Source organism: Megalopta genalis, chromosome 7 (assembly GCF_051020955.1).
Source record: "Megalopta genalis isolate 19385.01 chromosome 7, iyMegGena1_principal, whole genome shotgun sequence".
Taxonomy (NCBI): Eukaryota; Metazoa; Arthropoda; class Insecta; order Hymenoptera; family Halictidae; genus Megalopta; species Megalopta genalis.
This window is the reverse complement of record NC_135019.1, coordinates 12,134,390-12,154,399: the sequence shown is the minus strand read 5'-3', so window position 1 is coordinate 12,154,399 and position 20,010 is coordinate 12,134,390. Positions and strand designations below refer to the sequence as shown.

The 20,010-nt window shown below is 39.8% G+C and overlaps 3 protein-coding genes and 1 long non-coding RNA gene across 10 annotated transcripts in view; 2 read left to right on the top strand and 2 right to left on the bottom strand.

Moving 5' to 3' along the window:
• Window positions 1–5,685, bottom strand: part of LOC117221783 (LIM and SH3 domain protein F42H10.3) — a 68,698-nt gene extending 63,013 nt beyond the window's left edge. The window contains exon 1 of one of the 2 annotated variants that reach the window (XM_033472989.2): window positions 5,253–5,685. In XM_033472989.2, the coding sequence (XP_033328880.1) occupies window positions 5,253–5,321 (69 nt within the window). In that variant the 5' untranslated portion in view covers window positions 5,322–5,685. The remainder of the gene's footprint in view (window positions 1–5,252) is intronic. The other variant, XM_033472990.2, reaches the window with a different exon arrangement.
• Window positions 5,686–6,259: 574 nt separating this feature from the next.
• LOC117221781 (3-hydroxyisobutyrate dehydrogenase, mitochondrial) overlaps window positions 6,260–20,010 on the bottom strand; it is a 22,659-nt gene continuing 8,908 nt past the window's right edge. For 3 of the 6 annotated variants that reach the window (XM_033472985.2, XM_033472982.2, XM_033472979.2), the window contains 6 exons: window positions 10,595–10,674; window positions 10,352–10,530; window positions 10,150–10,271; window positions 8,007–8,217; window positions 7,802–7,928; window positions 7,384–7,668 (listed from right to left, as the gene is read on the bottom strand). In XM_033472985.2, the coding sequence (XP_033328876.1) occupies window positions 7,486–7,668; window positions 7,802–7,928; window positions 8,007–8,217; window positions 10,150–10,271; window positions 10,352–10,530; window positions 10,595–10,630 (858 nt within the window). In that variant the 5' untranslated portion in view covers window positions 10,631–10,674 and the 3' untranslated portion in view covers window positions 7,384–7,485. Of the gene's footprint in view, window positions 6,473–7,383; window positions 7,669–7,801; window positions 7,929–8,006; window positions 8,218–10,149; window positions 10,272–10,351; window positions 10,531–10,594; window positions 10,675–12,176; window positions 12,637–13,555; window positions 13,982–20,010 lie in introns of those variants that run through there. The other 3 variants (XM_076523841.1, XM_033472983.2, XM_033472978.2) reach the window with 3 other exon arrangements.
• Window positions 10,138–11,351, top strand: LOC143259873 (uncharacterized). Its single transcript, XR_013033898.1, has 2 exons — window positions 10,138–10,278; window positions 10,374–11,351. It is a non-coding gene; the product is annotated as an uncharacterized LOC143259873 (long non-coding RNA).
• Window positions 15,844–20,010, top strand: part of LOC117221780 (uncharacterized) — a 10,862-nt gene continuing 6,695 nt past the window's right edge. Inside the window, exons 1-5 of the mRNA XM_076523810.1 lie at window positions 15,844–16,569; window positions 17,349–17,547; window positions 17,622–17,804; window positions 19,702–19,856; window positions 19,911–20,001. Of these exons, the coding sequence (XP_076379925.1) occupies window positions 16,038–16,569; window positions 17,349–17,547; window positions 17,622–17,804; window positions 19,702–19,856; window positions 19,911–20,001 (1,160 nt within the window). The 5' untranslated portion in view covers window positions 15,844–16,037. The remainder of the gene's footprint in view (window positions 16,570–17,348; window positions 17,548–17,621; window positions 17,805–19,701; window positions 19,857–19,910; window positions 20,002–20,010) is intronic.

Genomic DNA, 20,010 nt, shown 5'->3' with positions numbered 1-20,010 from the left:
ATTTTGATTGAATGTTTGCAAGTTTGTAAGTTCATTGAAAAAATTGTTACATTATTCTCGAGTTACTCCAATTATCAAGAGAAAAAATTAATTTCTGTGTAACCAGGCGTTTTTCCAAGCAGTGCGGAATATTTTTATTGAATGTTTGCAAGCTTGTAAATTCGTTGGAAAAATAGTTACATTATTCTCAAGTTACTCCAATTATCAAGAAAAATATTAATTTCTGTTTAATTAGGCGTTCTTTCAAACAGTGCGAAATATTTAAATTTAATATTTGCGAGTTTGTAAATCCATTGGAAAAATAGTTACATTATTCTCGAGTTATTCCAATTATCAAGAGAAATATTAATTTCTATTTAACTAGGCGTTCGTTCAAACAGTGCAGAATATTTTTATCGAATGCTTGCAAGTTTGTAAATTCATTGGAGGAATTGTTATATTATTCTCGAGTTACTCTAATTATCAAGAGAAAAAATTAATTTCTGTTTAACCGTACGTTCTTCCAAACAGTGCGGAATATTTGAATTTAATATTTACGAGTTTGTAAATTCATTGGAAAAATAGTTACATTATTCTCGAGTTACTCCAATTATCAAGAGAAATATTAATTCCTGTTTAACCAGGCGTTCTTCCAAAGAGTGCAGAATATTTTTATCGAATGCTTGCAAGTTTGTAAATTCATTGGAGGAATTGTTACATTATTCTCAAGTTACTCCAATTATCAAGAGAAAAAATTAATTTCTGTTCAACCATGCGTTCCTCCAAACAGTGCGGAATATTTAAATTTAATATTTGCGAGTTTGTAAATTCATTGGAAAAATAGTTACATTATTCTCGAGTTATTCCAATTATCAAGAGAAATATTAATTTCTGTTTAACTAGGCGTTCTTTCAAACAGTCCAGAATATTTTTATCGAATGCTTGCAAGTTTGTAAATTCATTGGAAAAATAGTTACATTATTCTCGAGTTACTCCAATTATCAAGAGAAATATTAATTCCTGTTTAACCAGGCCTTCTTCCAAAGAGTGCAGAATATTTTTATTGAATGTTTGCAAGTTTGTAAATTCATTGGGAAAATAGTTACATTATTCTCGCGTCACTCCAATTATCAAGAAAAATATTAATTTCTGTTGTAACCAGGCGTTCTACACAGTGCGTAAAATTTTTATTTCGTACAAAAATCTGCGCACGAGCACATTTATTCATTCGTTTCATGGCCTATTAACTTCGCTATATTCGTATAGAATTTACATTACGCAGGCTTGAAATTAGATGTAGCATGAACGAGAACTTCTTTCCATTCACGTGCGAATTCCTTGCGCGGCAAATTGATTTATTATCGCGGCAATTTATTATCGTCGTAAGTAAATCAGCTCGTAGAATCGAGCAGGGAATCGCGCGACGAACTATGATAATAATCGCGTTATCATTCCACGGAAACCGTCGTGCGCAAATATTTGAGGTTCCCGGCGCGTGTTCTCTCGCCCGCCAGATATAAGGATGACGCGTTTTCAAAGACGCGTTCAACTACCCCGCGACGATGCAACGTCATTAACGGGGTACATACGTCGCGACGGAAGCGTTTTGCGCGGTGCACTGCGCGCGCTATAGGAAACTGCACGTGCCGAGTTCGTTGCTATTGACGCGGTGGCTAACCCACTGACATTTCCACAAAGACTTTTCAATGACTCGGTTGTGTTACTCGAACGACTTCCCCAGCGGCTCTACAACCCTTCCAGCTGCTGGGCCCATCGGTTTCTTCACAGAGGAGCGAACTGTGTTGATCTTTGTGCGTTCGTGCTACGCACAAATTTCTAAAATACGTGGAAACGCCCGCGGTTGCCGCGATTAATTTATTTCTAAAGAAATCTCCGAGTGGAGGATAGGAATATTTACTCGTCACTGGCCGGCGGAATTTATGCGTTTATGAAAAAAAAAACAAAATTTGTAGGTACAGAAAACATTGAAGAGACAATGACAAGATTTTAAGAATGCTGCTATATTATTTTTATTGAATTGTATTCAGCTATGGGAACAACTTTAATACTTTTATTTATTTTATATTTAATTTTATTTGATACTTTATTTAATACTTTATTTTTATACTTCATTTAATACTTTCAATTAGAACTTCCATTTAATTAAAGTAGCTGTAAAATATGTTTTCTCGGTAAAAACAATAACAATCAATGTATTTAACAAAATACATTATCGCATGCCTTCACGATTATATTATGTATATCAGATGGTAATTAAAAATCTATTTGCTAGATTGATTTTTGTATTCAACCTATTTGTTGAAATTCAACAATCTTCAACTCTTTTTCAATCAATTTTCAATTCAAAATGAAAACAGACTACTATTTCGCTTTAGTTTGTTACAATCGAGGTAGACAGTTTCTATTTTGCATAAACTACTTGTCATTTTCGTTTGTAAAACATCCGCGAAAGTAGTAACGATAACATCAGAATCGACGCGATCCACAGGATGCTCCTTGGACAGATTGATAAAACGGACAAAGAATACGTTCCGTCCAGGTGGACAGAAGTCCGAATAATAGAGATTTCGGGGAAGGAAGGTCCAAGCTGGGTCCCGTGTATACATCGACGCGTTTCAGTCTCGGAAGATTATCCGGAGAAAGGGAGCCAGGTCATTTCTGACCTGCACCAAAATCCTCCATTAGCGTATTTCGGAATCACTTTCGAATTTTGATCTCGCACTTCTTTTTTCCACAGAAGGATGCCACTGGGAATGATCAGAAAACTTCAAATAATTACGTAGACTAGACTAAACGACGCGAGTGTAAACTGCTTCGTCAGAAATACAGTAATATATAATATATAATATAATGTAATATATAATATAATATATAATACAGTAAACAGTCTCTAACTGACGCTCAGATTGTGCAGAAAAATGGACAGTTTGGGAAGAGGAGATACGATTGTTCGAGCCTTGCAATATATTATAATTTTAATATTATAATATTATAGTAGTATATTATATTATATTATAGTATTATATTATATTATATTATAGTATTATATTATACTATATTATAGTATTATATTATATTATATTATAATATTATACTATATTATATTATAATATTATAGTATTATATTATAATATTATACTATATTATATTATAATATTATAGTATTATATTATAATATTATACTATATTATATTATAATATTATAGTATTATATTATATTATAATATTATAGTATTATATTATATTATAATATTATAGTATTATATTATATTATATTATAGTATTATATTATACTATATTATAGTATTATATTATATTATAATATTATACTATATTATATTATAATATTATAGTATTATATTATATTATAATATTATAGTATTATATTATACTATATTATAGTATTATACTATATTATATATTAATTGTCCATTTTCGTGAACAATCCGAGCGTCAATTAGAGAGACATTACCGTAGCCGTCATGAAACGACGAACAATTTCGCTCCTATATTACTTCTAATATCAAAATATTCAATCTCGTTTCTACGAGAAGATTGACTTGGAAACGCGCGTATTTCCCTCTTCGCGCACGAAATCAAAATATTCTCAGTTGCAACCGGCACGCGTTCGAGAGACAAATATTTGAACGGAGAAAACGCGGGCGTCCCGTCCGAAATATCATTCGACGGTCGTGCACGACAGGTTAAACGATCTCCGAAGTATTTTTTCAGCGAACGTTAGCCAGTGCATTCTGCGCTTCGGTAAGCGGAACTGAACGAGAACGGTACATCCTACGATTTGTTGCAAAAAGTCCTCGGCTACGCAATCCGCTCGCGCAGCGGGACCGTTCTCAAAGGATCCTCCTCCTCCTCCTCCGTGCAAAGGACGTGTACCCGCGAAGAGAGCACCGAGGCGAACGGAACGAGAGAAAGGACCTTTATCGAGAGTAGCGACGCATTCGTGGCCGACCGTCGGACAGCCTCGCGCGAGACTTCGTTTCGTCAACGTGCGAAGAGATAATGGGCTGGAGAGAATAACCTTATCTCGCGACAGATAGTACGATTTAATTATCAGCGCAAAGTCCGCCTCTGATGAATCTCGTGTAATTGTCCGTGAAACTATCACGTCGTACCGGGTGGAAATTAGAAACGAGCGGCCGGGAACCTTGAGCGACGCGGAGATTCAAGGATGGTATCATTCGCGACTAAGAAATTAGTTTCACACCGATGCTGGTAGCTTCATTAGCTAAAACAGAGATGCTGCATCGTATGGTGTCCCTTGATGCATTTAACTGTCAATTTGTGGATGCTTCTGCGAAATTCGTTGCCTTTAATTAATTAAAAGAGATCAAATTTTGGTAAAGGAACTCGCGTTTATCGTACTTTTTGTAACAGCTTTTTATGGGTCTTATTTATAATATAATATATATATTTAATATTATTATAATATTATATATATATATATATTATATTATTATAATATTATATATATATATTATATTATTATAATATTATATATATATATTATATTATTATATTATTATTATTATATTATTATTATAATATTATAATATAATATTATTATATTAAATTAAATAATATATATATATTATTTATATTATTTACAATATAATGTATATATTATTTATAGTATAATAAATTTACAGTTTATAATGTCTGTACTTGCATTTAGAATTGTACCGCATTTTCTGCTTCACCGTGCCATTTTGAAATGAAATTAACGGCGGTAAGACTTTATCATCACTAACCTCTTTTCCAGCGCATTATTCTTCCAATTCAAATATTACTCCTCTCATAATTATTGTTTTATCAATTGATAAAATCTAACGGTGGGTCCGGATGGACCCGTCACCGCAGGCTGGAGCCACCCTCGACAGGCATCTCGAAATTTAAATCGCCTCCGTAATATCGAAAGAACAAAGCAAAATATCCGGAGAACGTTTGAGAGATTCCGCGAGATAAATGACCGCTGCTATAGAAAATACAACACGTCCGATCAATCCGCGCGAGCATAAACTATCCGGAACGTGTTTCACTTTACTTGTTGCAGCAACAATGCTGCAAGCTACACATATGTGCTTGAACCGAAAATAAAACCGAAGCGGCCGATTCCGTTCGCCGTCCGTTTGTAAATGCTCCGAGAATTTGTTCAACCTGTTGCCGAACGAAAGAAAATTCTCCCCGGGCTCGATGTAAAAATGTGGAAGATCGACGGCGGCGTGTAAACGTACCTTGTCGAGGCACTTGAGCTCCTCGATCGGGTAGACCGTTTTCTCGCAGCGGGCGCACGTCTTGCTCATCTTCTGCTTCTTCTTCCTCTCACTCCTCTTCGCCGTGGTGTCTCTCCGTCGGTCGTTCAAGGCGCAGTTCCGCGTACGTGTGTATCTCGGGGCCCCGTCGTCCTCACCGAACACTGCCGCGTACGTAAAAAGGAACACGTGCAAACCACTAAGGACACATCGGCGCGGCCCCAAACGCGTCGCTTCCGATCCTGGGAAATATCGACGGGCTGATGGCGATCGGTTCTGCGATCGTTCGCGGTGCTCGCTTGCGGGACAACTAGCTGCGGAAAAATCCACGCCAACAGAAACGATCGGGACGCACGGGTGCCACAGAGCCGCACCAAACTGCACTGCCCTCTCGTCCTCGTCTAGCCACAAAAACTCCTTGAGTGACAGTAATGGTGGGGTACCGCGCTGGTCAAACGACCGTCTACGACTATCTCCGATCGAAACTTTCGCGTGTTTTTCTACCCTCTACGTCTCAAAACTGCTCTAAAATCGGCTTTTCAATGTCCACTGTAACGCGAGCTCGGTTTTTATGCCGTTCGAAACAATTGCAACGTATGCTTGTCGTCGCTAAACTTGACCATCCACGCGCAGCTGCGTCGGTAACGCAGGGCGCCTGGAGAATTCTGGGTAAGTTTGAAAGCTTGAATACGGTTTATGGAATAGAATTTTTGGATTTTGGAGTTTTAGGACGGTTAGAGGGTAGTGTGGGATTTCTTTGTTGGTCGGGCGAATCTACGGAGGAAGATTTGGAGAATTTGGAGGAAATATTTTGGGTGAGAAGCATTTGAACTGGAGGAGGGATTGGCGCACCACGCTAATCAATGGAATAATGCGCGATGTAAGAACTTATTGATATTGCTATTTTTGTGGACTGGAGGTTAGGTAGAATTGTTGAAAAGAGTGTATATTGTTGTGGCTATAGATTTTAAATGAACGTCGCGCTGAGAAAGGCGGCATTTAAGAATTTAATGGATCGATAAAGTTGTCTCTTACTATACGAATGCAGAAATGATATAATTATGTGTATTTTATAGTTGCTTTCTTAAATTTAATGTACGTATGTTGTACTTCAGTCTGTAATGAGTAACATGTTACATTTCTTATTATTTTCTCCTTTTTTCGTTATCAAAGTTTAGCGAAGGCGTCTTCTGTTGTCCTCGCTGCAACCAAATTTTCATTAACATTTTCATTAACATTTTCATTAATATTTTTATTAATATTTTCCTTAATAAACACATAAATTGCAATAGTAGCCTTATGATATTTGTTAAGCTGCGTTCACGTAATTTGTTTCTTTTTTATAAAATATCGATGCATTAGATTTTACTGAACAATTTAGTCCCCCTGGATTATTTGTTTATGTCCTAAATTTGCCATAATTAATGATTTTCGATGACCTTGCATTGTTCATACGTGGACGATAATGGCACCTCTTGCGGAGATACACAGAAGCTCCGTTCGAGATTCGTACAGCGCCAATCGATGCAATGGTAAAACAGAATTACCGACGCAAACGCTCGCCACCGACAGTCGGTAATTCGGCTAACAGTTTAAGCGTTTTACCATTGCGCCAATTGACGTGGTACGAACTTCGACTGGAGCTTCCCGATTTCACCGCGTGAAACGCCACTTGTCACAAATAGCGCTATTTTTAAATATCCTGGTACAGATTATTCGTTTTTCGCAACGGGGCGGTCAGTGGTTAGCTTTAGGGAACTCAAATTAATGCAGATGAAGCATGCTTCAAATTACACCGATTTTCGAAACTAGACAAATTCGAAATCACATAAAAAATATATCGATAAATCCCGATCAGAAGATCGGAGATAAAATTATCTAGTTTGAAGGGTCACTTCGAATCGATTTTAAGACGTGTTCCCGTGGGAATGTTGAAACTTTCGAGGACTCAAATTAAAGCTGGAGGACCCCGCGTTGCGATAGCCTCAATTAAGATCACGACATAGTTCAACAGCTAATTAAACGGGCCTCCCAATCTCACATTCGAGTCTTCGACTGTTCGTTACCAGCTAAATTCGAATGAATAAAATATTTAAAAAAGCAACAAACTAAATACGATTTTACTAAAAACATTTTTACTAAAAAAAAACAAACAAGCGGACCAAATGCAGCGACAAATATTTCCAACGACCTCTCGTAAAATCCTCGATCAACATCACTTTCGCCCTTTCAGGAACTGATAAACGACGCTGAAGTCCTTGTCCGAAAATCCCTGCGATATAAGCGTCCTAAAGATCTGATGCGCTATAGATCCCAGGGGAATGGTGGCGTCCACTTTAGCAGCGGCGGCCTGCGCCAGTCCCAGGTCCTTCGCCATTAAAGTTGCACCGAAACCACCCTGCAATGAAACCACAGCTAGCCACCGCGCTCTCTGACCGGCCAAGAAAATCTGTCCGGCGAAGTTTGCCGCGGAAACCGGCGAAATACAGAGGTTCGTTAATATTAGAAAGCCTAAGCGGCCGAGCTCGTACCTCGTAATTCTTCGAGCTGGGAACGTTGTCGAGGATCCCGGGAACGGGGTTGTATAATTCCGAGGACCAACACCTGCCGGAACTCGAGTTCACGATGTCGGCCAACACCTTCGCGTCCAGACCCAGCCTGCAACGCGACCAACGCTTAATCAAACGGCTCCGATCGAACCCGCGATCTACGCGATCGATTCTTTCCGCGACTCGCCTTTCGCCGAAGTTGAACGCTTCCGCCGTGCCGATCATGCTGATGCCCAGCAGCATGTTGTTGCAAATCTTCGCGGCCTGGCCCATGCCTACGTCCCCGCAGTGAACCACCCTCGCGCCCATCTTCGTCAACAGAGGCTTCGCTAATTCCAGGTTCTCCTTCGATCCTCCGACCATGATCGTCAACGTGCCGTCCTTGGCTGCGTTCACACCTGCGCGAAAGTTCAAGGTCGTAGCTTAGATGGATGTCTAGTTCGAAGATAGTCGGATTAAGGTGCCTTGTCAACCCTTTCCTTACGGCAGCTCGCTCCGCTGGAGTGACGCCACTGAACGGGGCGCCGCGCCGCGATGTGTGCACTTTGCACGTCGGTAGTTTTCGATGTTCGGACGGCGTCTTTCAACGCCACTTTGCGATTGTCTTGTATGTACACTTTTTTAAGAGCTACGTAACAACTGTTTCATCGTATTATATGAAAAATATATAATATATATATTATATATATTTATATTATATATATTATAGTATATATTATATATATTATATTATATTATATATTATATATATTATATTATATTATATATTATAATATATTATATATATTATATTATATTATATATTATATATATTATATTATATTATATATTATAATATATTATATATATTATATTATATATATTATATTATATTATATTATATATTATAATATATTATATATATTATATTATATTATATTATATTATATTATATTATATTATATTATATATATAATATATAATAATATCGTATGTGAATATTAAACCTTTGCACTCGAGCGGTGACTCTGAAGCACCACTAAAATTGTTGCACACGTTCCAAGATAATTGTTATATTAACCCTTAGCGCTCCGAAGGCTCCGCTACGGAGACATTTGTCATTTGTTCCGTAACTCCGAAGGCTCCGCTGCGGAGCCAAATGATTTTAGCATACGTTATCGTCGGCGTTGGCAATTGTTGTCTGTAGTTAAAACGTGCTAAGTCTGTATCATTACGATTAAACCATTTTTTGACCTTTTCTACGGTTAGCAACATGGAGAAAAATAAATATTACGATGAGAATTTAGAGCCGAGTGATACCAAAGACGTATTTCATTTTGAAGAGTTAAAAGACATTGTGAAAGACAATGTTGGTTATGATTCTGACGCTTCGAGTAGTAGCAGCGAAATTATACTACCAAAGAGACGAAGAATGAGAATTATTGAAAGCGAAAGCGAAGATTCGTTACAAGACTTGGATGAGTGGCGCGATGTTACGGAAGAATTACATATTCCAGATAGAATACCTTTTAGTATATTGCCACGGGTCATTGGACAACAAGTTCCTACAAACATTGAACAGCCGATACGATATTTTAAATTATTTTTCACGGACGAATTGGTAAATGAAATTATAAAGGAAAGCAACGATTACGCAGAAAATGTTCTAAACTTGAAAGAAATATCTAGTAACTCTATTTGGCAAAGTGAATACTGTGACACTTGTCCAAGTAAACCCAGAATGCACATGGGAGATTGTTACCAAAGATATCGCACCATGGTGAATTACAAAATTTAAAATTTATCTTTTGTTTACAGTAGGAAAATGTATATTTATAAATTAAATCAAATCAAATGCATTCGCATGGACGTGTAATCTTTTCCGCTGAAAATAAGACTTCCTTTATCTCAGGCGCTTTGCTCCAAAAATGTGCCGGAGTTGCTGGTAGTACTCGAGAAACGCGCGGAGCGCTAAGGGTTAACAAAGTTTAGATTTAAAAAATTGTTGAAAGTATAACTGTTGTTACGAGTCACCGCAAGACTCAATTTTATACGCATAAAATGCACTTTGTCATACAAAATGGAAATACTATAAGTTAGAAAAATCGATTTAGATTTACAGTTAAAAATGGCTTCGAGTGCAAAGGGTTAAGCTATCTACACATTTAGTTAGCTCTATTAACAGATCGTCGCGCGAACGCCGATTACGGTCAGCATCCCTACACACGGGTCGTCTCGCGGCCGCCGATTACAGTCAGCACCCGTAACGAAAGGGTTAGAAAGGAGTCTTCCACATTCGTTCAAATATTCCGAGAGTGTTTCAGACTGAAATCCTAAAGTGCAACTGTTACCTCCAGAGACTGGGGCGTCTATGAATCTAGCTGCTTGCTTTTCGGCATTCGCTGCCAAGGTTTGAGATACGAACGGGTCTATCGTGCTGCTGTCAATGAAAAGTGTCTTCTCCCTCGCTGAACTGAAAGGTGACAAAAAAAAAAAGAAGAACTGTAGGACGAGGCGGCGATTGAATCGTCGGTGGCTGTGGTATCGGTGTACCTCAGCAATCCGTGTTTTCCAGAGTACACGTCCAGAACGTGCTGATTGGATGGCAGCATCGAGACCACCGCCTCCGTCTCCTCTGCCACCTCCGCAGGGCTCGAGGCCCGATTCGCGCCTGCCTCCGTCAGATTCGACATGGCCGTTTCATTAACGTCGTAGACGGTCAATCTGCAACCCTGCAATCGCGCCAATTACCAAATGAAAAATCGACATTCCCGACAGTCCCATAACCGTGATTACCTTCTTCAACAGGTTCCTCGCCATGTGGCCACCCATGTTGCCCAAACCGACGAAGCCGACCCGCGAGAAGCTCCTGGCTCCTGGACGATCGAATAAAGCGTGTTAATTGTCTGTGATTAACGCTAGGTCGAACGAGGACATATCGATCGATTCAGGCTGTGATTAACGCTAAGTCTAAGCACCGGAAGCGATTCCCGTTTGTTGATCTTTAACCAGTTAGCTGTGGCGCCTCCTTTTCAGAGCGCGCACTTATTCAAGGTGTCCAAAAAATGTCTCGCAACCCGGAAGTCAGGCGTTCCTGAGGTCATTTGAAGTAACTTTTTTCTTAAAGAAAATGCAATCCGTGGCATTCTTTAACAAAAAAACAGCGACCAACGAGACGGCGAGCCAATGAGCGGAACTGGGCTTCGTGCGCTTCGACCTCGCCTCTTATTGGTCAGTTCAATTTAACCTTTATAATTCGTAAACAGAGCTGCTCATTATAGAAAAAGTTACTTCGAATGACCTCAGGAATCCTCATTTCCTCATCTCCATATTTTTGGGACACCCTGTATGTGGCGGGAGAATCAAGCAATGAATTGAATAAAAATGACGGTTTTATTTTATAAAATTAACAATTTTATTACTGATACTCACTTACCCACTTAACATTAATATATACTGCATAATAAACGCAAAACGGAGGAAAAATCGAATACTTGTAAAAGTTAAAAATTCAAGACTGGCACATAAATAAATTCGTTATGCGAACCGATAAGCTGTTTCAGTCAGTGCATATGAGAACGCACGAATTTAATTATTAATACTTTTTATTTCTTTGTTCCATTCTGATCTGGCCCAAAATATTCCAAACATCTTGAAATTTGCGAATCTGTTTTTGTTTTCGTTAAAATTACAATTTCACCAGTGCTCTAACAGTGTGTGCACAAATTGGTAAATCTGTTCGATCATTTCCTACATAAGAATCTATACAGGGTGTCCCAAAAATGTCTCGCAATCCGAAAGTGGCGGGTTCCCCGGGTCATTTGAAGCAACTTCTTCCTTTACAAAAATTTTCTCCGAGACACCGTTCACGAGTTATTAACGAAAAACCGTGACCAATGAGAGGCGAGATCAGCTGCCGCGAGGTGGCCGAGCCAACGGCGCCAGCGGTCGAGCAGCGGTCGAATCCCAGCTCAGCTGGCGCGAGGCGACCGAGCCAAGGAGCGGAACTGGGCTTCGTGCACTGGTTAGCTGGGCCGCCTCGCGTCAGCCGTACTTGATTCTTATTGGTCACTGTTTTTCGTTAATAACTCGTTAACGGTGGCTCGGAGAAAATTTTTGTAAAGGAAAAAGTTGCTTCAAATGATCCGAGGAACCCGCCATTTCCGGATTGCGAGACATTTTCGGGGCACCCAACATCAATAATCCTAAAATAAAGAATGTGCAACCGTTCGAAATGATCGTCACGATAGGTTTAGCGTTAAACAAACGATTGAACAACTGCCGTAGATAATGCGTTAGTCAGTCGAGAGAATACGCGCACGGTTATATCAGACTAAATATATAAATAAATATCGTGAATTCATTGTTGAATCGGCACCTTTGAGAGCGACGAACGTGTTGCGATAAACGATTAGGCTCATGACGGAAGATGCACGTTTGGAATGCGGTGGGTCCACGTCGCCCGGTATATTCTCGTCAAAGACGACACGCGCCCACGATCGGAAACCACTGTGGTAGATGCAACAACGTTCAAAGAGACACTTAGTGTGGTCCAGGAGGAGCAGAGAGATACACTGACCGGAATAATATTTGTCGATGGTGGCAAATTTATATCGTGCAGATAAATAGCGTCGACATTCTATGGACACAGTGTGTCGCGCGTCGCTCGTGTAACGTAATCGCGGCGGTGTCATCATGGTGCATACGTGACGAAAGAGCCCTTATCGGCTGTATCGGAACAATTTATATATTTTCGTGTAAACGATCTCGCGTTATCGGCATGGTAAACATCGTGCACAACAGTGTTACAATGTAGCTCTTTACCAGCCGGTCGAGCTGTTTGCTATTTGTAACGAGTCGCGACATAAAAAACGGCAGTATAAACGTGTCGTACTCGACTGTAATTGCAAGACACGATGTCTTGACTGCATTCGAGAGGGTTGATAAAGTCAACGCGGTTCCGTGCGTCGAACGTGTAGAATTCATCGATAGATCGGCATTATCGATAGCGGTATCTTTTGCAATGCTAACGACAAGTTTTAACACCCGGTTCGAGCTTTAGGTGAGATAAGCCTGACCGTCGTTGCTCGTTTAGGAAATAAGCGACAGCGATCGACGATCGTAAAGCGGTAACTTCTGCGAGGGTATGAATAAAACTCGTTCATTACAAGAGTAACGGTTAAGATAACGACGAGCCGAACAACGAGAAGCGAAACGCGCACCGCGAGTAGTCAATTCGAATTACTCGGCACGCGAATATGACGAACGATGAAAGTATTAGGGTGTCCCATAAGTTCTTTCCTTTTGTCTGATGCGAAGTGATTACACGATATTTGTTGTTTAAGGTTGATTTATCGAATTATATATGAACCGTTCTGCTCTATTACCTTCTTTCATCTTTCAGGAAGCCTCGTTATGCCGTCTTTCCAAGATTGTCGAGGTTTATTTGCAAAATATTGTTCAAGGTGCGTTTTTATTTCGCTTACGAATTTAAACCGTTTTCACGGAGAGAATTTTTTAACGAGAAGAACAACTAATAATCGGATGGAGCAATGTCTGGGGAGTACGGAGGATGAGGTAGAACGTTCCAATCGAACTGCAATAATTTTTGTCTTACGAACAACGCAACACGCGGTTTCGCGTTGTCGCGATGAAAAACGACGCCGCATCGGTTCGCCAATTCTGGCCGTTTTTCTACTATGGCGGCTTTCAATTCGTCGAGTTGATTACAATATTTAGCCGAATTGATCGTTTCACCTTGAGGAAGGAGCTCGTAGTAGACTACGCCTTTCCAGTCCCACCAAACGCACGAAAGAACTTTCTTCGGACGAAGTCCTGGCTTCGCAACAATTGAGGGACTATTTCCTTTTGACCAAGTTCGTTTTCGATGCACATTTTGGTATAAAATACAAGTCTCGTCTCCAGTGACAAGCCTCTTTAGGAAAGGATTTCTTCCACGTCGTTGGAGAAGCAAATCGCACGTAGAGACGCGGTTCATAAGGCTGGTGTCAACACCTATCGACGGTGTGGAACTCCGAATCGATTCACATATCCCATCTCGATTAAATGCTTATGTACCGTTGTCCTGGGTATGTTAGTGGTATCCGCTATCTCGCGCACACTATATCGCGGATTTTCAGCGAGCATATCTTTGGTAAGGTCCGCATCCGTCGTTGTTGGACGGCCGCTGCGGTCTTCGTCTTTCAAATCGAAATTGCCAGCTCTAAATCTCTCAAACCAATTGCGGACTGTTCTAATAGTCGTAGAACCATTCACTGTAAACGGTACAAATCTCGTTTGCAGTGTCCTTTGCCCTATCACTTTTTTTAAAGCAATGAAGCATAACATGCCGCAAATGTGCTTATTTTGGCTATTCATATCGAACGGCGCAGAAAAACTTTGATAAGGAACTTTGTCACCAACGAAACATACTCTACGAGAGCTCTGGGACGACTGAAACCGATACCCTAAATAGCCAAGAGATAAGCCTACGTGTTTATGCATATAAACACAATCAGTTAGAGTCATTCGCGTAGCGCGGCGCGGAAAGAACTTATGGGACACTGTTGGTTTTCGGACAGTTACGAGAAGCAACGTCGGGAATTGAAGTCACGGCGACGAATAATAGACCGCGGATTTTGCGCATTTACGACACAAATACAGAGCAGATCAGATCCGGAACAGTGGAAATATTTGAAGCACTTAAAGATACTGTTCTATCGCGTACAACTTCTTCATCTAGCGGTCGACGCAGACAATTTTTTATTTCGCACGCTCAGATCGTCCACAAAAATGGACAATTTGGAAAGAGGAGATACGATTATTCGAGCCCTGCAGCTACCGTTCTTACAGTTATTCGACAATACGAGACTATAAAAACGAACCGCAACGCTCGGATAATCGTATCTCCTATTCCCAAATTGCCCATTCTTGTGTACAATCGATTACGTCGATTCTCTAGACATTACCGTAGATCTATCGGAAAGCGTGGCACGCGTTTCGAATTAGGACAGTCGATATGATATATTTACGACGACTGACAACGAAAGGAGAAACACCGCCAGCGATACGGAAGCTCGTCGAAAATGCCCCGAGGCTCCGCGCGTAATTACATTTGCCGTCGGCCGCGGGCTATAATTCTATTTACGCCGGCTTCTTTATCGCAATGCTTATCCGTCATCAAACTGCACCTTGAGCATTCGTGCCCGCGCACCGTTCGCTGCTGTTAAACCGCGCGCTTGTGTATGCACCGCAACCGGCACGCATACACACGCGCCCCGCGTGTATTCCCCCCGTCGCAACCCCCCGTGTCGAATCGCGTACACCGTCCGGAAACATTATTGCGAGAGCCCGCGTTTGCGCGATGCCGCAACGGGACTCCGTTCGAACGGAAAGCTCCTCGCGGTCGAAATCGGGGGAACTACGTTCAAGAGAACGATCCTTGACACTTATTCGAGCAACCAGTACCCTAGGTTAGCGAAGCTGGTTACCGCGGAGAGATCAATTGCTGCGACTCTGGTTTGTTTTCGGGCGATTTCTTTGTTCGTTTGTTTCCTTTGCTTTTCAACCCTGTCCAGTTGCTGTGCCTTTCGTTCGTTTTCGGGCGTAATTTGTCTAACTATTTGTCGAATAAGAAATATTACATTTTTCTATTTCGTTTATTATTTTGTTTCGTTTATGTTTAGAGAAGATGAGTAGTCAATTCAAATTACTCGGCATGCGAATATGACGAGCGATGGAAGTATTAGAGTGTGCCATAAGTTCTTTCCTTTTTTTTCTGATGCGAAGTGATCACACGATATTTGTTGTAATATTAAATTTTTCTATTTCGTTTATTATTTTGTTTCGTTTATGTTTAGAGAAGATAAGTAGTCAATTCAAATTACTCGGTATACGAATATGACGAGCGATGGAAGTATTAGAGTGTCCCATAAGTTCTTTCCTTTTTTTTCTGATGCGAAGTGATCACACGATATTTGTTGTAATATTAAATTTTTCTGTTTCGTTTATGTTTAGAGAAGATAAGCAGTCAATTCAAATTACTCGGCATACGAATATGACGAGCGATGGAAGTATTAGAGTGTCCCATAAGTTCTTTCCTTTTTTTCTGATGCGAAGTGATCACACGATATTTGTTGTAATATTAAATTTTTCTATTTCGTTTATTATTTTGTTTCGTTTATGTTTAGAGAAGATGAGCAGTCAATTCAAATTACTCGGCATACGAATATGACGAGCGATGGAAGTATTAGAGTGTCCCATAAGTTCTTTCCTTTTTTTTCTGATGCGAAGTGATCACACGATATTTGTTGTAATATTAAATTTTTCTATTCCGTTTATTACTACGTTTCGTTTATTTTCGGAGAAGGTAACGCAATATCTTTTATTCGATAAATACAGATCAAGCGAACGGTATGCCCGAAAACAAATCGAAGGCACAGCGATTGGCCAGCTCGCATTAACCGGCTGCGCCGTCATCCTGTGTTTCTTTGAACAGTTTTGTTTCAGTTCGTTCGAAAATAATAAAATCGCTCTCGAAGAAGTCGCTTCTACGTTTCGGTTGCTCGAGGGAAGAACTCGTTCCCATGGATTATGGTTCATCATGACGCGGATCCTCGCGCTATGCATCATCGAAGCTGTTCTCCCTGCGCTGGCCATTCGAAGCGACCTGCTTGCGCTCGAGAGCAAATCTTGGATCTCTGACGAGGACTTTCAGATTATGGTCGAACTGTCGTTCCCCTTCTCTGGGTGCTGCAACGTTTTCTTTAGTGGTTGGTAGGGGTGTATCCTTTTGTGAATTCAGAAAAATATGAATTAAAGTCTTGCGGGGTGATCTTCTGGAGATTTTTCTAGGCGGTAAAAATTGAAGAAAATGTTTGCGACAATCGTTGCTCGAATTTGTCGAAATCCTTGGATGTGCACGATTAATATCAACAATTCTACGGCGACGTCATTCTTCTTATCGGATAGAAAAAAGTGTCGACTCTTCTTAACCCTTTGCACTCGAAGCCATTTTTAACTTTGAACCCAATATATGTAATTCTTCTGACCTACAGTATTCCCATTTTACATGATTCATTGCATTTTATGCATATGAAATTGAATTTTGTGTTTTATATAGCGATTGCACTTTTAACAGTTTTTTTTTTTAAGGATAAACAAATATCGAAGTGTAAGAATTATTTTGGTTACGATTTTCAGTGCTGCTCCAGAGTCAACGCTCGAGTGCGAAGGGTTGATATAGACTAGCGCAAAGATTAAATTAATTACAAATTAGCGCGAATCACGTTTCACTTGAAATTTGTTCTTTCTAAAATTCTCCCTAATTTTCCATCAGCTCGTAAACCAAAATGGACAATTTGGGAAGCCTTGCACTTCGTTTTTATAATTGTTGTTACAATCGGCAGCTATGAAAATGAACCTCGAGGCACGAATAATCGCATCTCCTCTTCCCAGATTGTTCATTTTCGTTTGCCGGTTGAAGGAACATCGGGGAGAATTTCACCGTAAATGTTTCTCCGGTCAGCCAAATAATTTTTCCTATCGGTAGCGCGAGGGGTTTCGAAGCTTCGCCGACGCTTATTGATTCAAGAATTTTCTTCAGCCCCGCTCGGAGACGCGGTCGCACTGTTCAGTCAATTCAGGAGTGTCTATCCGTACGAGTACCTCTTGAGGCGAAGCACCTACGAATGCGACGGATACTTCTTGCTGGGATCGAGCGACGACGAAATCCTGAGACTGATCGAGAAGTATGACAACGGATAAAACGGCGGATCCACCGTAATTTAATCGATCGTTTCCCCCCCCCCCGCCTCCCGCGTAGAATACCGTCGCTGACATGGAAAACGGAGATCCTTGTCGTAGTGAACAACCAGACTTCCGACGATTCCGCCATCCTCGAGGACTCCGTATACGAAACGGCGAACGTGAACGTCGTCTCTGTTTCGGGGATTTGGAAGCTGGCTGAGAACTACTTGAAGCCGCGACTGTTCGCCAAAGTTGACAGGTACGCGCCGGATAGGTGGACCAGTTTTCAGGAGACTTCTTTCGAGACGGACGTCGTTGTACGAGTTTTTCGAAAATCAACACCCTTTGCACTCGAAGCCGAATTACCGGAAAATTTCAAACAGTTCTCCCGACCCACGGTTTTTCCATTTCATATAAATATAAACAAATATAACAATATAAACAAATTTTCATTAGTAAAATTATTTCGAGACGTGACATCATTTTTAATGGCGCCTCGAGGTCGCCACTCCTGTGCAAAGGGTTAAACGTTCTAATTTTCTCCGCTGCTGATGTTCAATTGTCGATACAATGCTTTGGCAACGTGGTTCGTTGGTGGCATACAAACATGTTCGTACACCTTTTAACCCTTTGCACTCGAAGCCCAAATCGACGCAAAATTTAAAACAGTTCTTCCGACCCACGGTTTTTCCATTTCATACGACCTCCAGTGCATTTTGTGCACATGGCATTGAATGTTGTGAGCCATGCAACAGTTACGCTTTCAACGGCTCTTTAAATATAAACAAATTTTCATTAGTAAAATTATTTCGAGACGTGACATAATTTTTAATGGCGCCTCGAGGTCGCCACTCCTGTGCAAAGGGTTAAACGTTCTAATTTTCTCCGCTGTTGATGTTCAATTGTCGATACAATGCTTTGGCAACGTGGTTCGTTGGTGGCATACAAACATGTTCGTACACCTTTTAACCCTTTGCACTCGAAGCCCAAATCGACGCAAAATTTAAAACAGTTCTCCCGATCCACGGTTTTTTCCATTTTATATAACATAATGCATTTCGAATATATGCAATTGAATTTTGCGACTCATGCAACAGTTACGCTTTCAACGGTTCTTTGAATATAAACAAATTTTATTCATAAAATTATTTTGAAACGCGACATAACAATTTTTAATGGCGCCTCGGAGTCGCCACTCGAGTGCAAAAGGTTAAAACGCAATAACTATTTTAAAACCGAACTTGAATGACTTGAATTTTTTTTTAGATGATAGAGTGACTAGTTTAGTAGATGATGACTGTAATGCTTTTTTTTTAAATTTTGCTATTATTTGGAATGACAAAACATAAAAAAAAATCTCTCGTTTTACAAATATTTTATCTCTTTTATCGAAAATGGTTCACGTTGTTATGAGTTACAACAAATTAGAGATCGCAAATATCACAGTTTTATCGCAAAAGCTGTAAGAAATCTGCAGTTTTTATAGGCTCGGATAAAAAAGTAAAAGAAACGAGTGTTTTTAACTTTCATTAATAGTAAAATTAAAAAAATTAAATTAGTCATTCCGAGTAATAGTAAAATTTAAAAAAAGAAGCTTTTTAGCCATCGTCTAGTATATAAACTAGTCCTTCTATCATCTAAAAAAAGATTCAAGTTATTTAGTTCGGTTTCGAAAAATTCATTGAAAAATTTTAAAAGGTGTAACGATTACTTTCGTAAACCACTGTGTATATTCAGCATCGTATTGATAACTGCTACTACTATGATCCGGTTATGATACAAGTGCTGACTAATATACTAAATTAATTCAACGAGATAAGCAATATAGATAAGCATCATAGATAAGTGCAGTATATTACATATGTTTTTGAACATAAATATGCAAAACATATGCAAATAATTTCAAAGATATATGTTTTGTGTATTTATGTTTAAAAATATATGCAGCAATATACTGTATATATATTTTTAAACAGAAATACACAAAACATATATCTTCGATATATCTATGAAAAAAATATATCTTTGAAGTCGCCTAATCGCGACACCTAAATTCTGTCCAGGTCTCATTGGTCCACTTATATTGTAAAAAAGCATGCAAATGCGAAAACATCCGCGGGCTGATAGCGACGTAAAATGATTTTCTGGACAAACAGGTACGAAGAAATGGGGCACAACTACGAGCACTTCAATTTTCGCGGCAGACAGTTGCGGATCGCCACCATCCATCGACCACCGATGACGATTTGGAAACATCCTCTGAAGAGGATCATCGACAGCCGAGAAAAGGACGTTTACCTAACGGACCGCGGTAAATATCGTCTCCTTTAATCACGTCGAACCGTTTAATCGATCATGAAATTAGGATTCGATGGCATCGAAGTGCAGCTGTTTCTGATCGTCGCGGAGAAATTGAACTTCACTTGGACCGCGAGGAAGCTGGAAGGGAACCTCATGCAAGTATC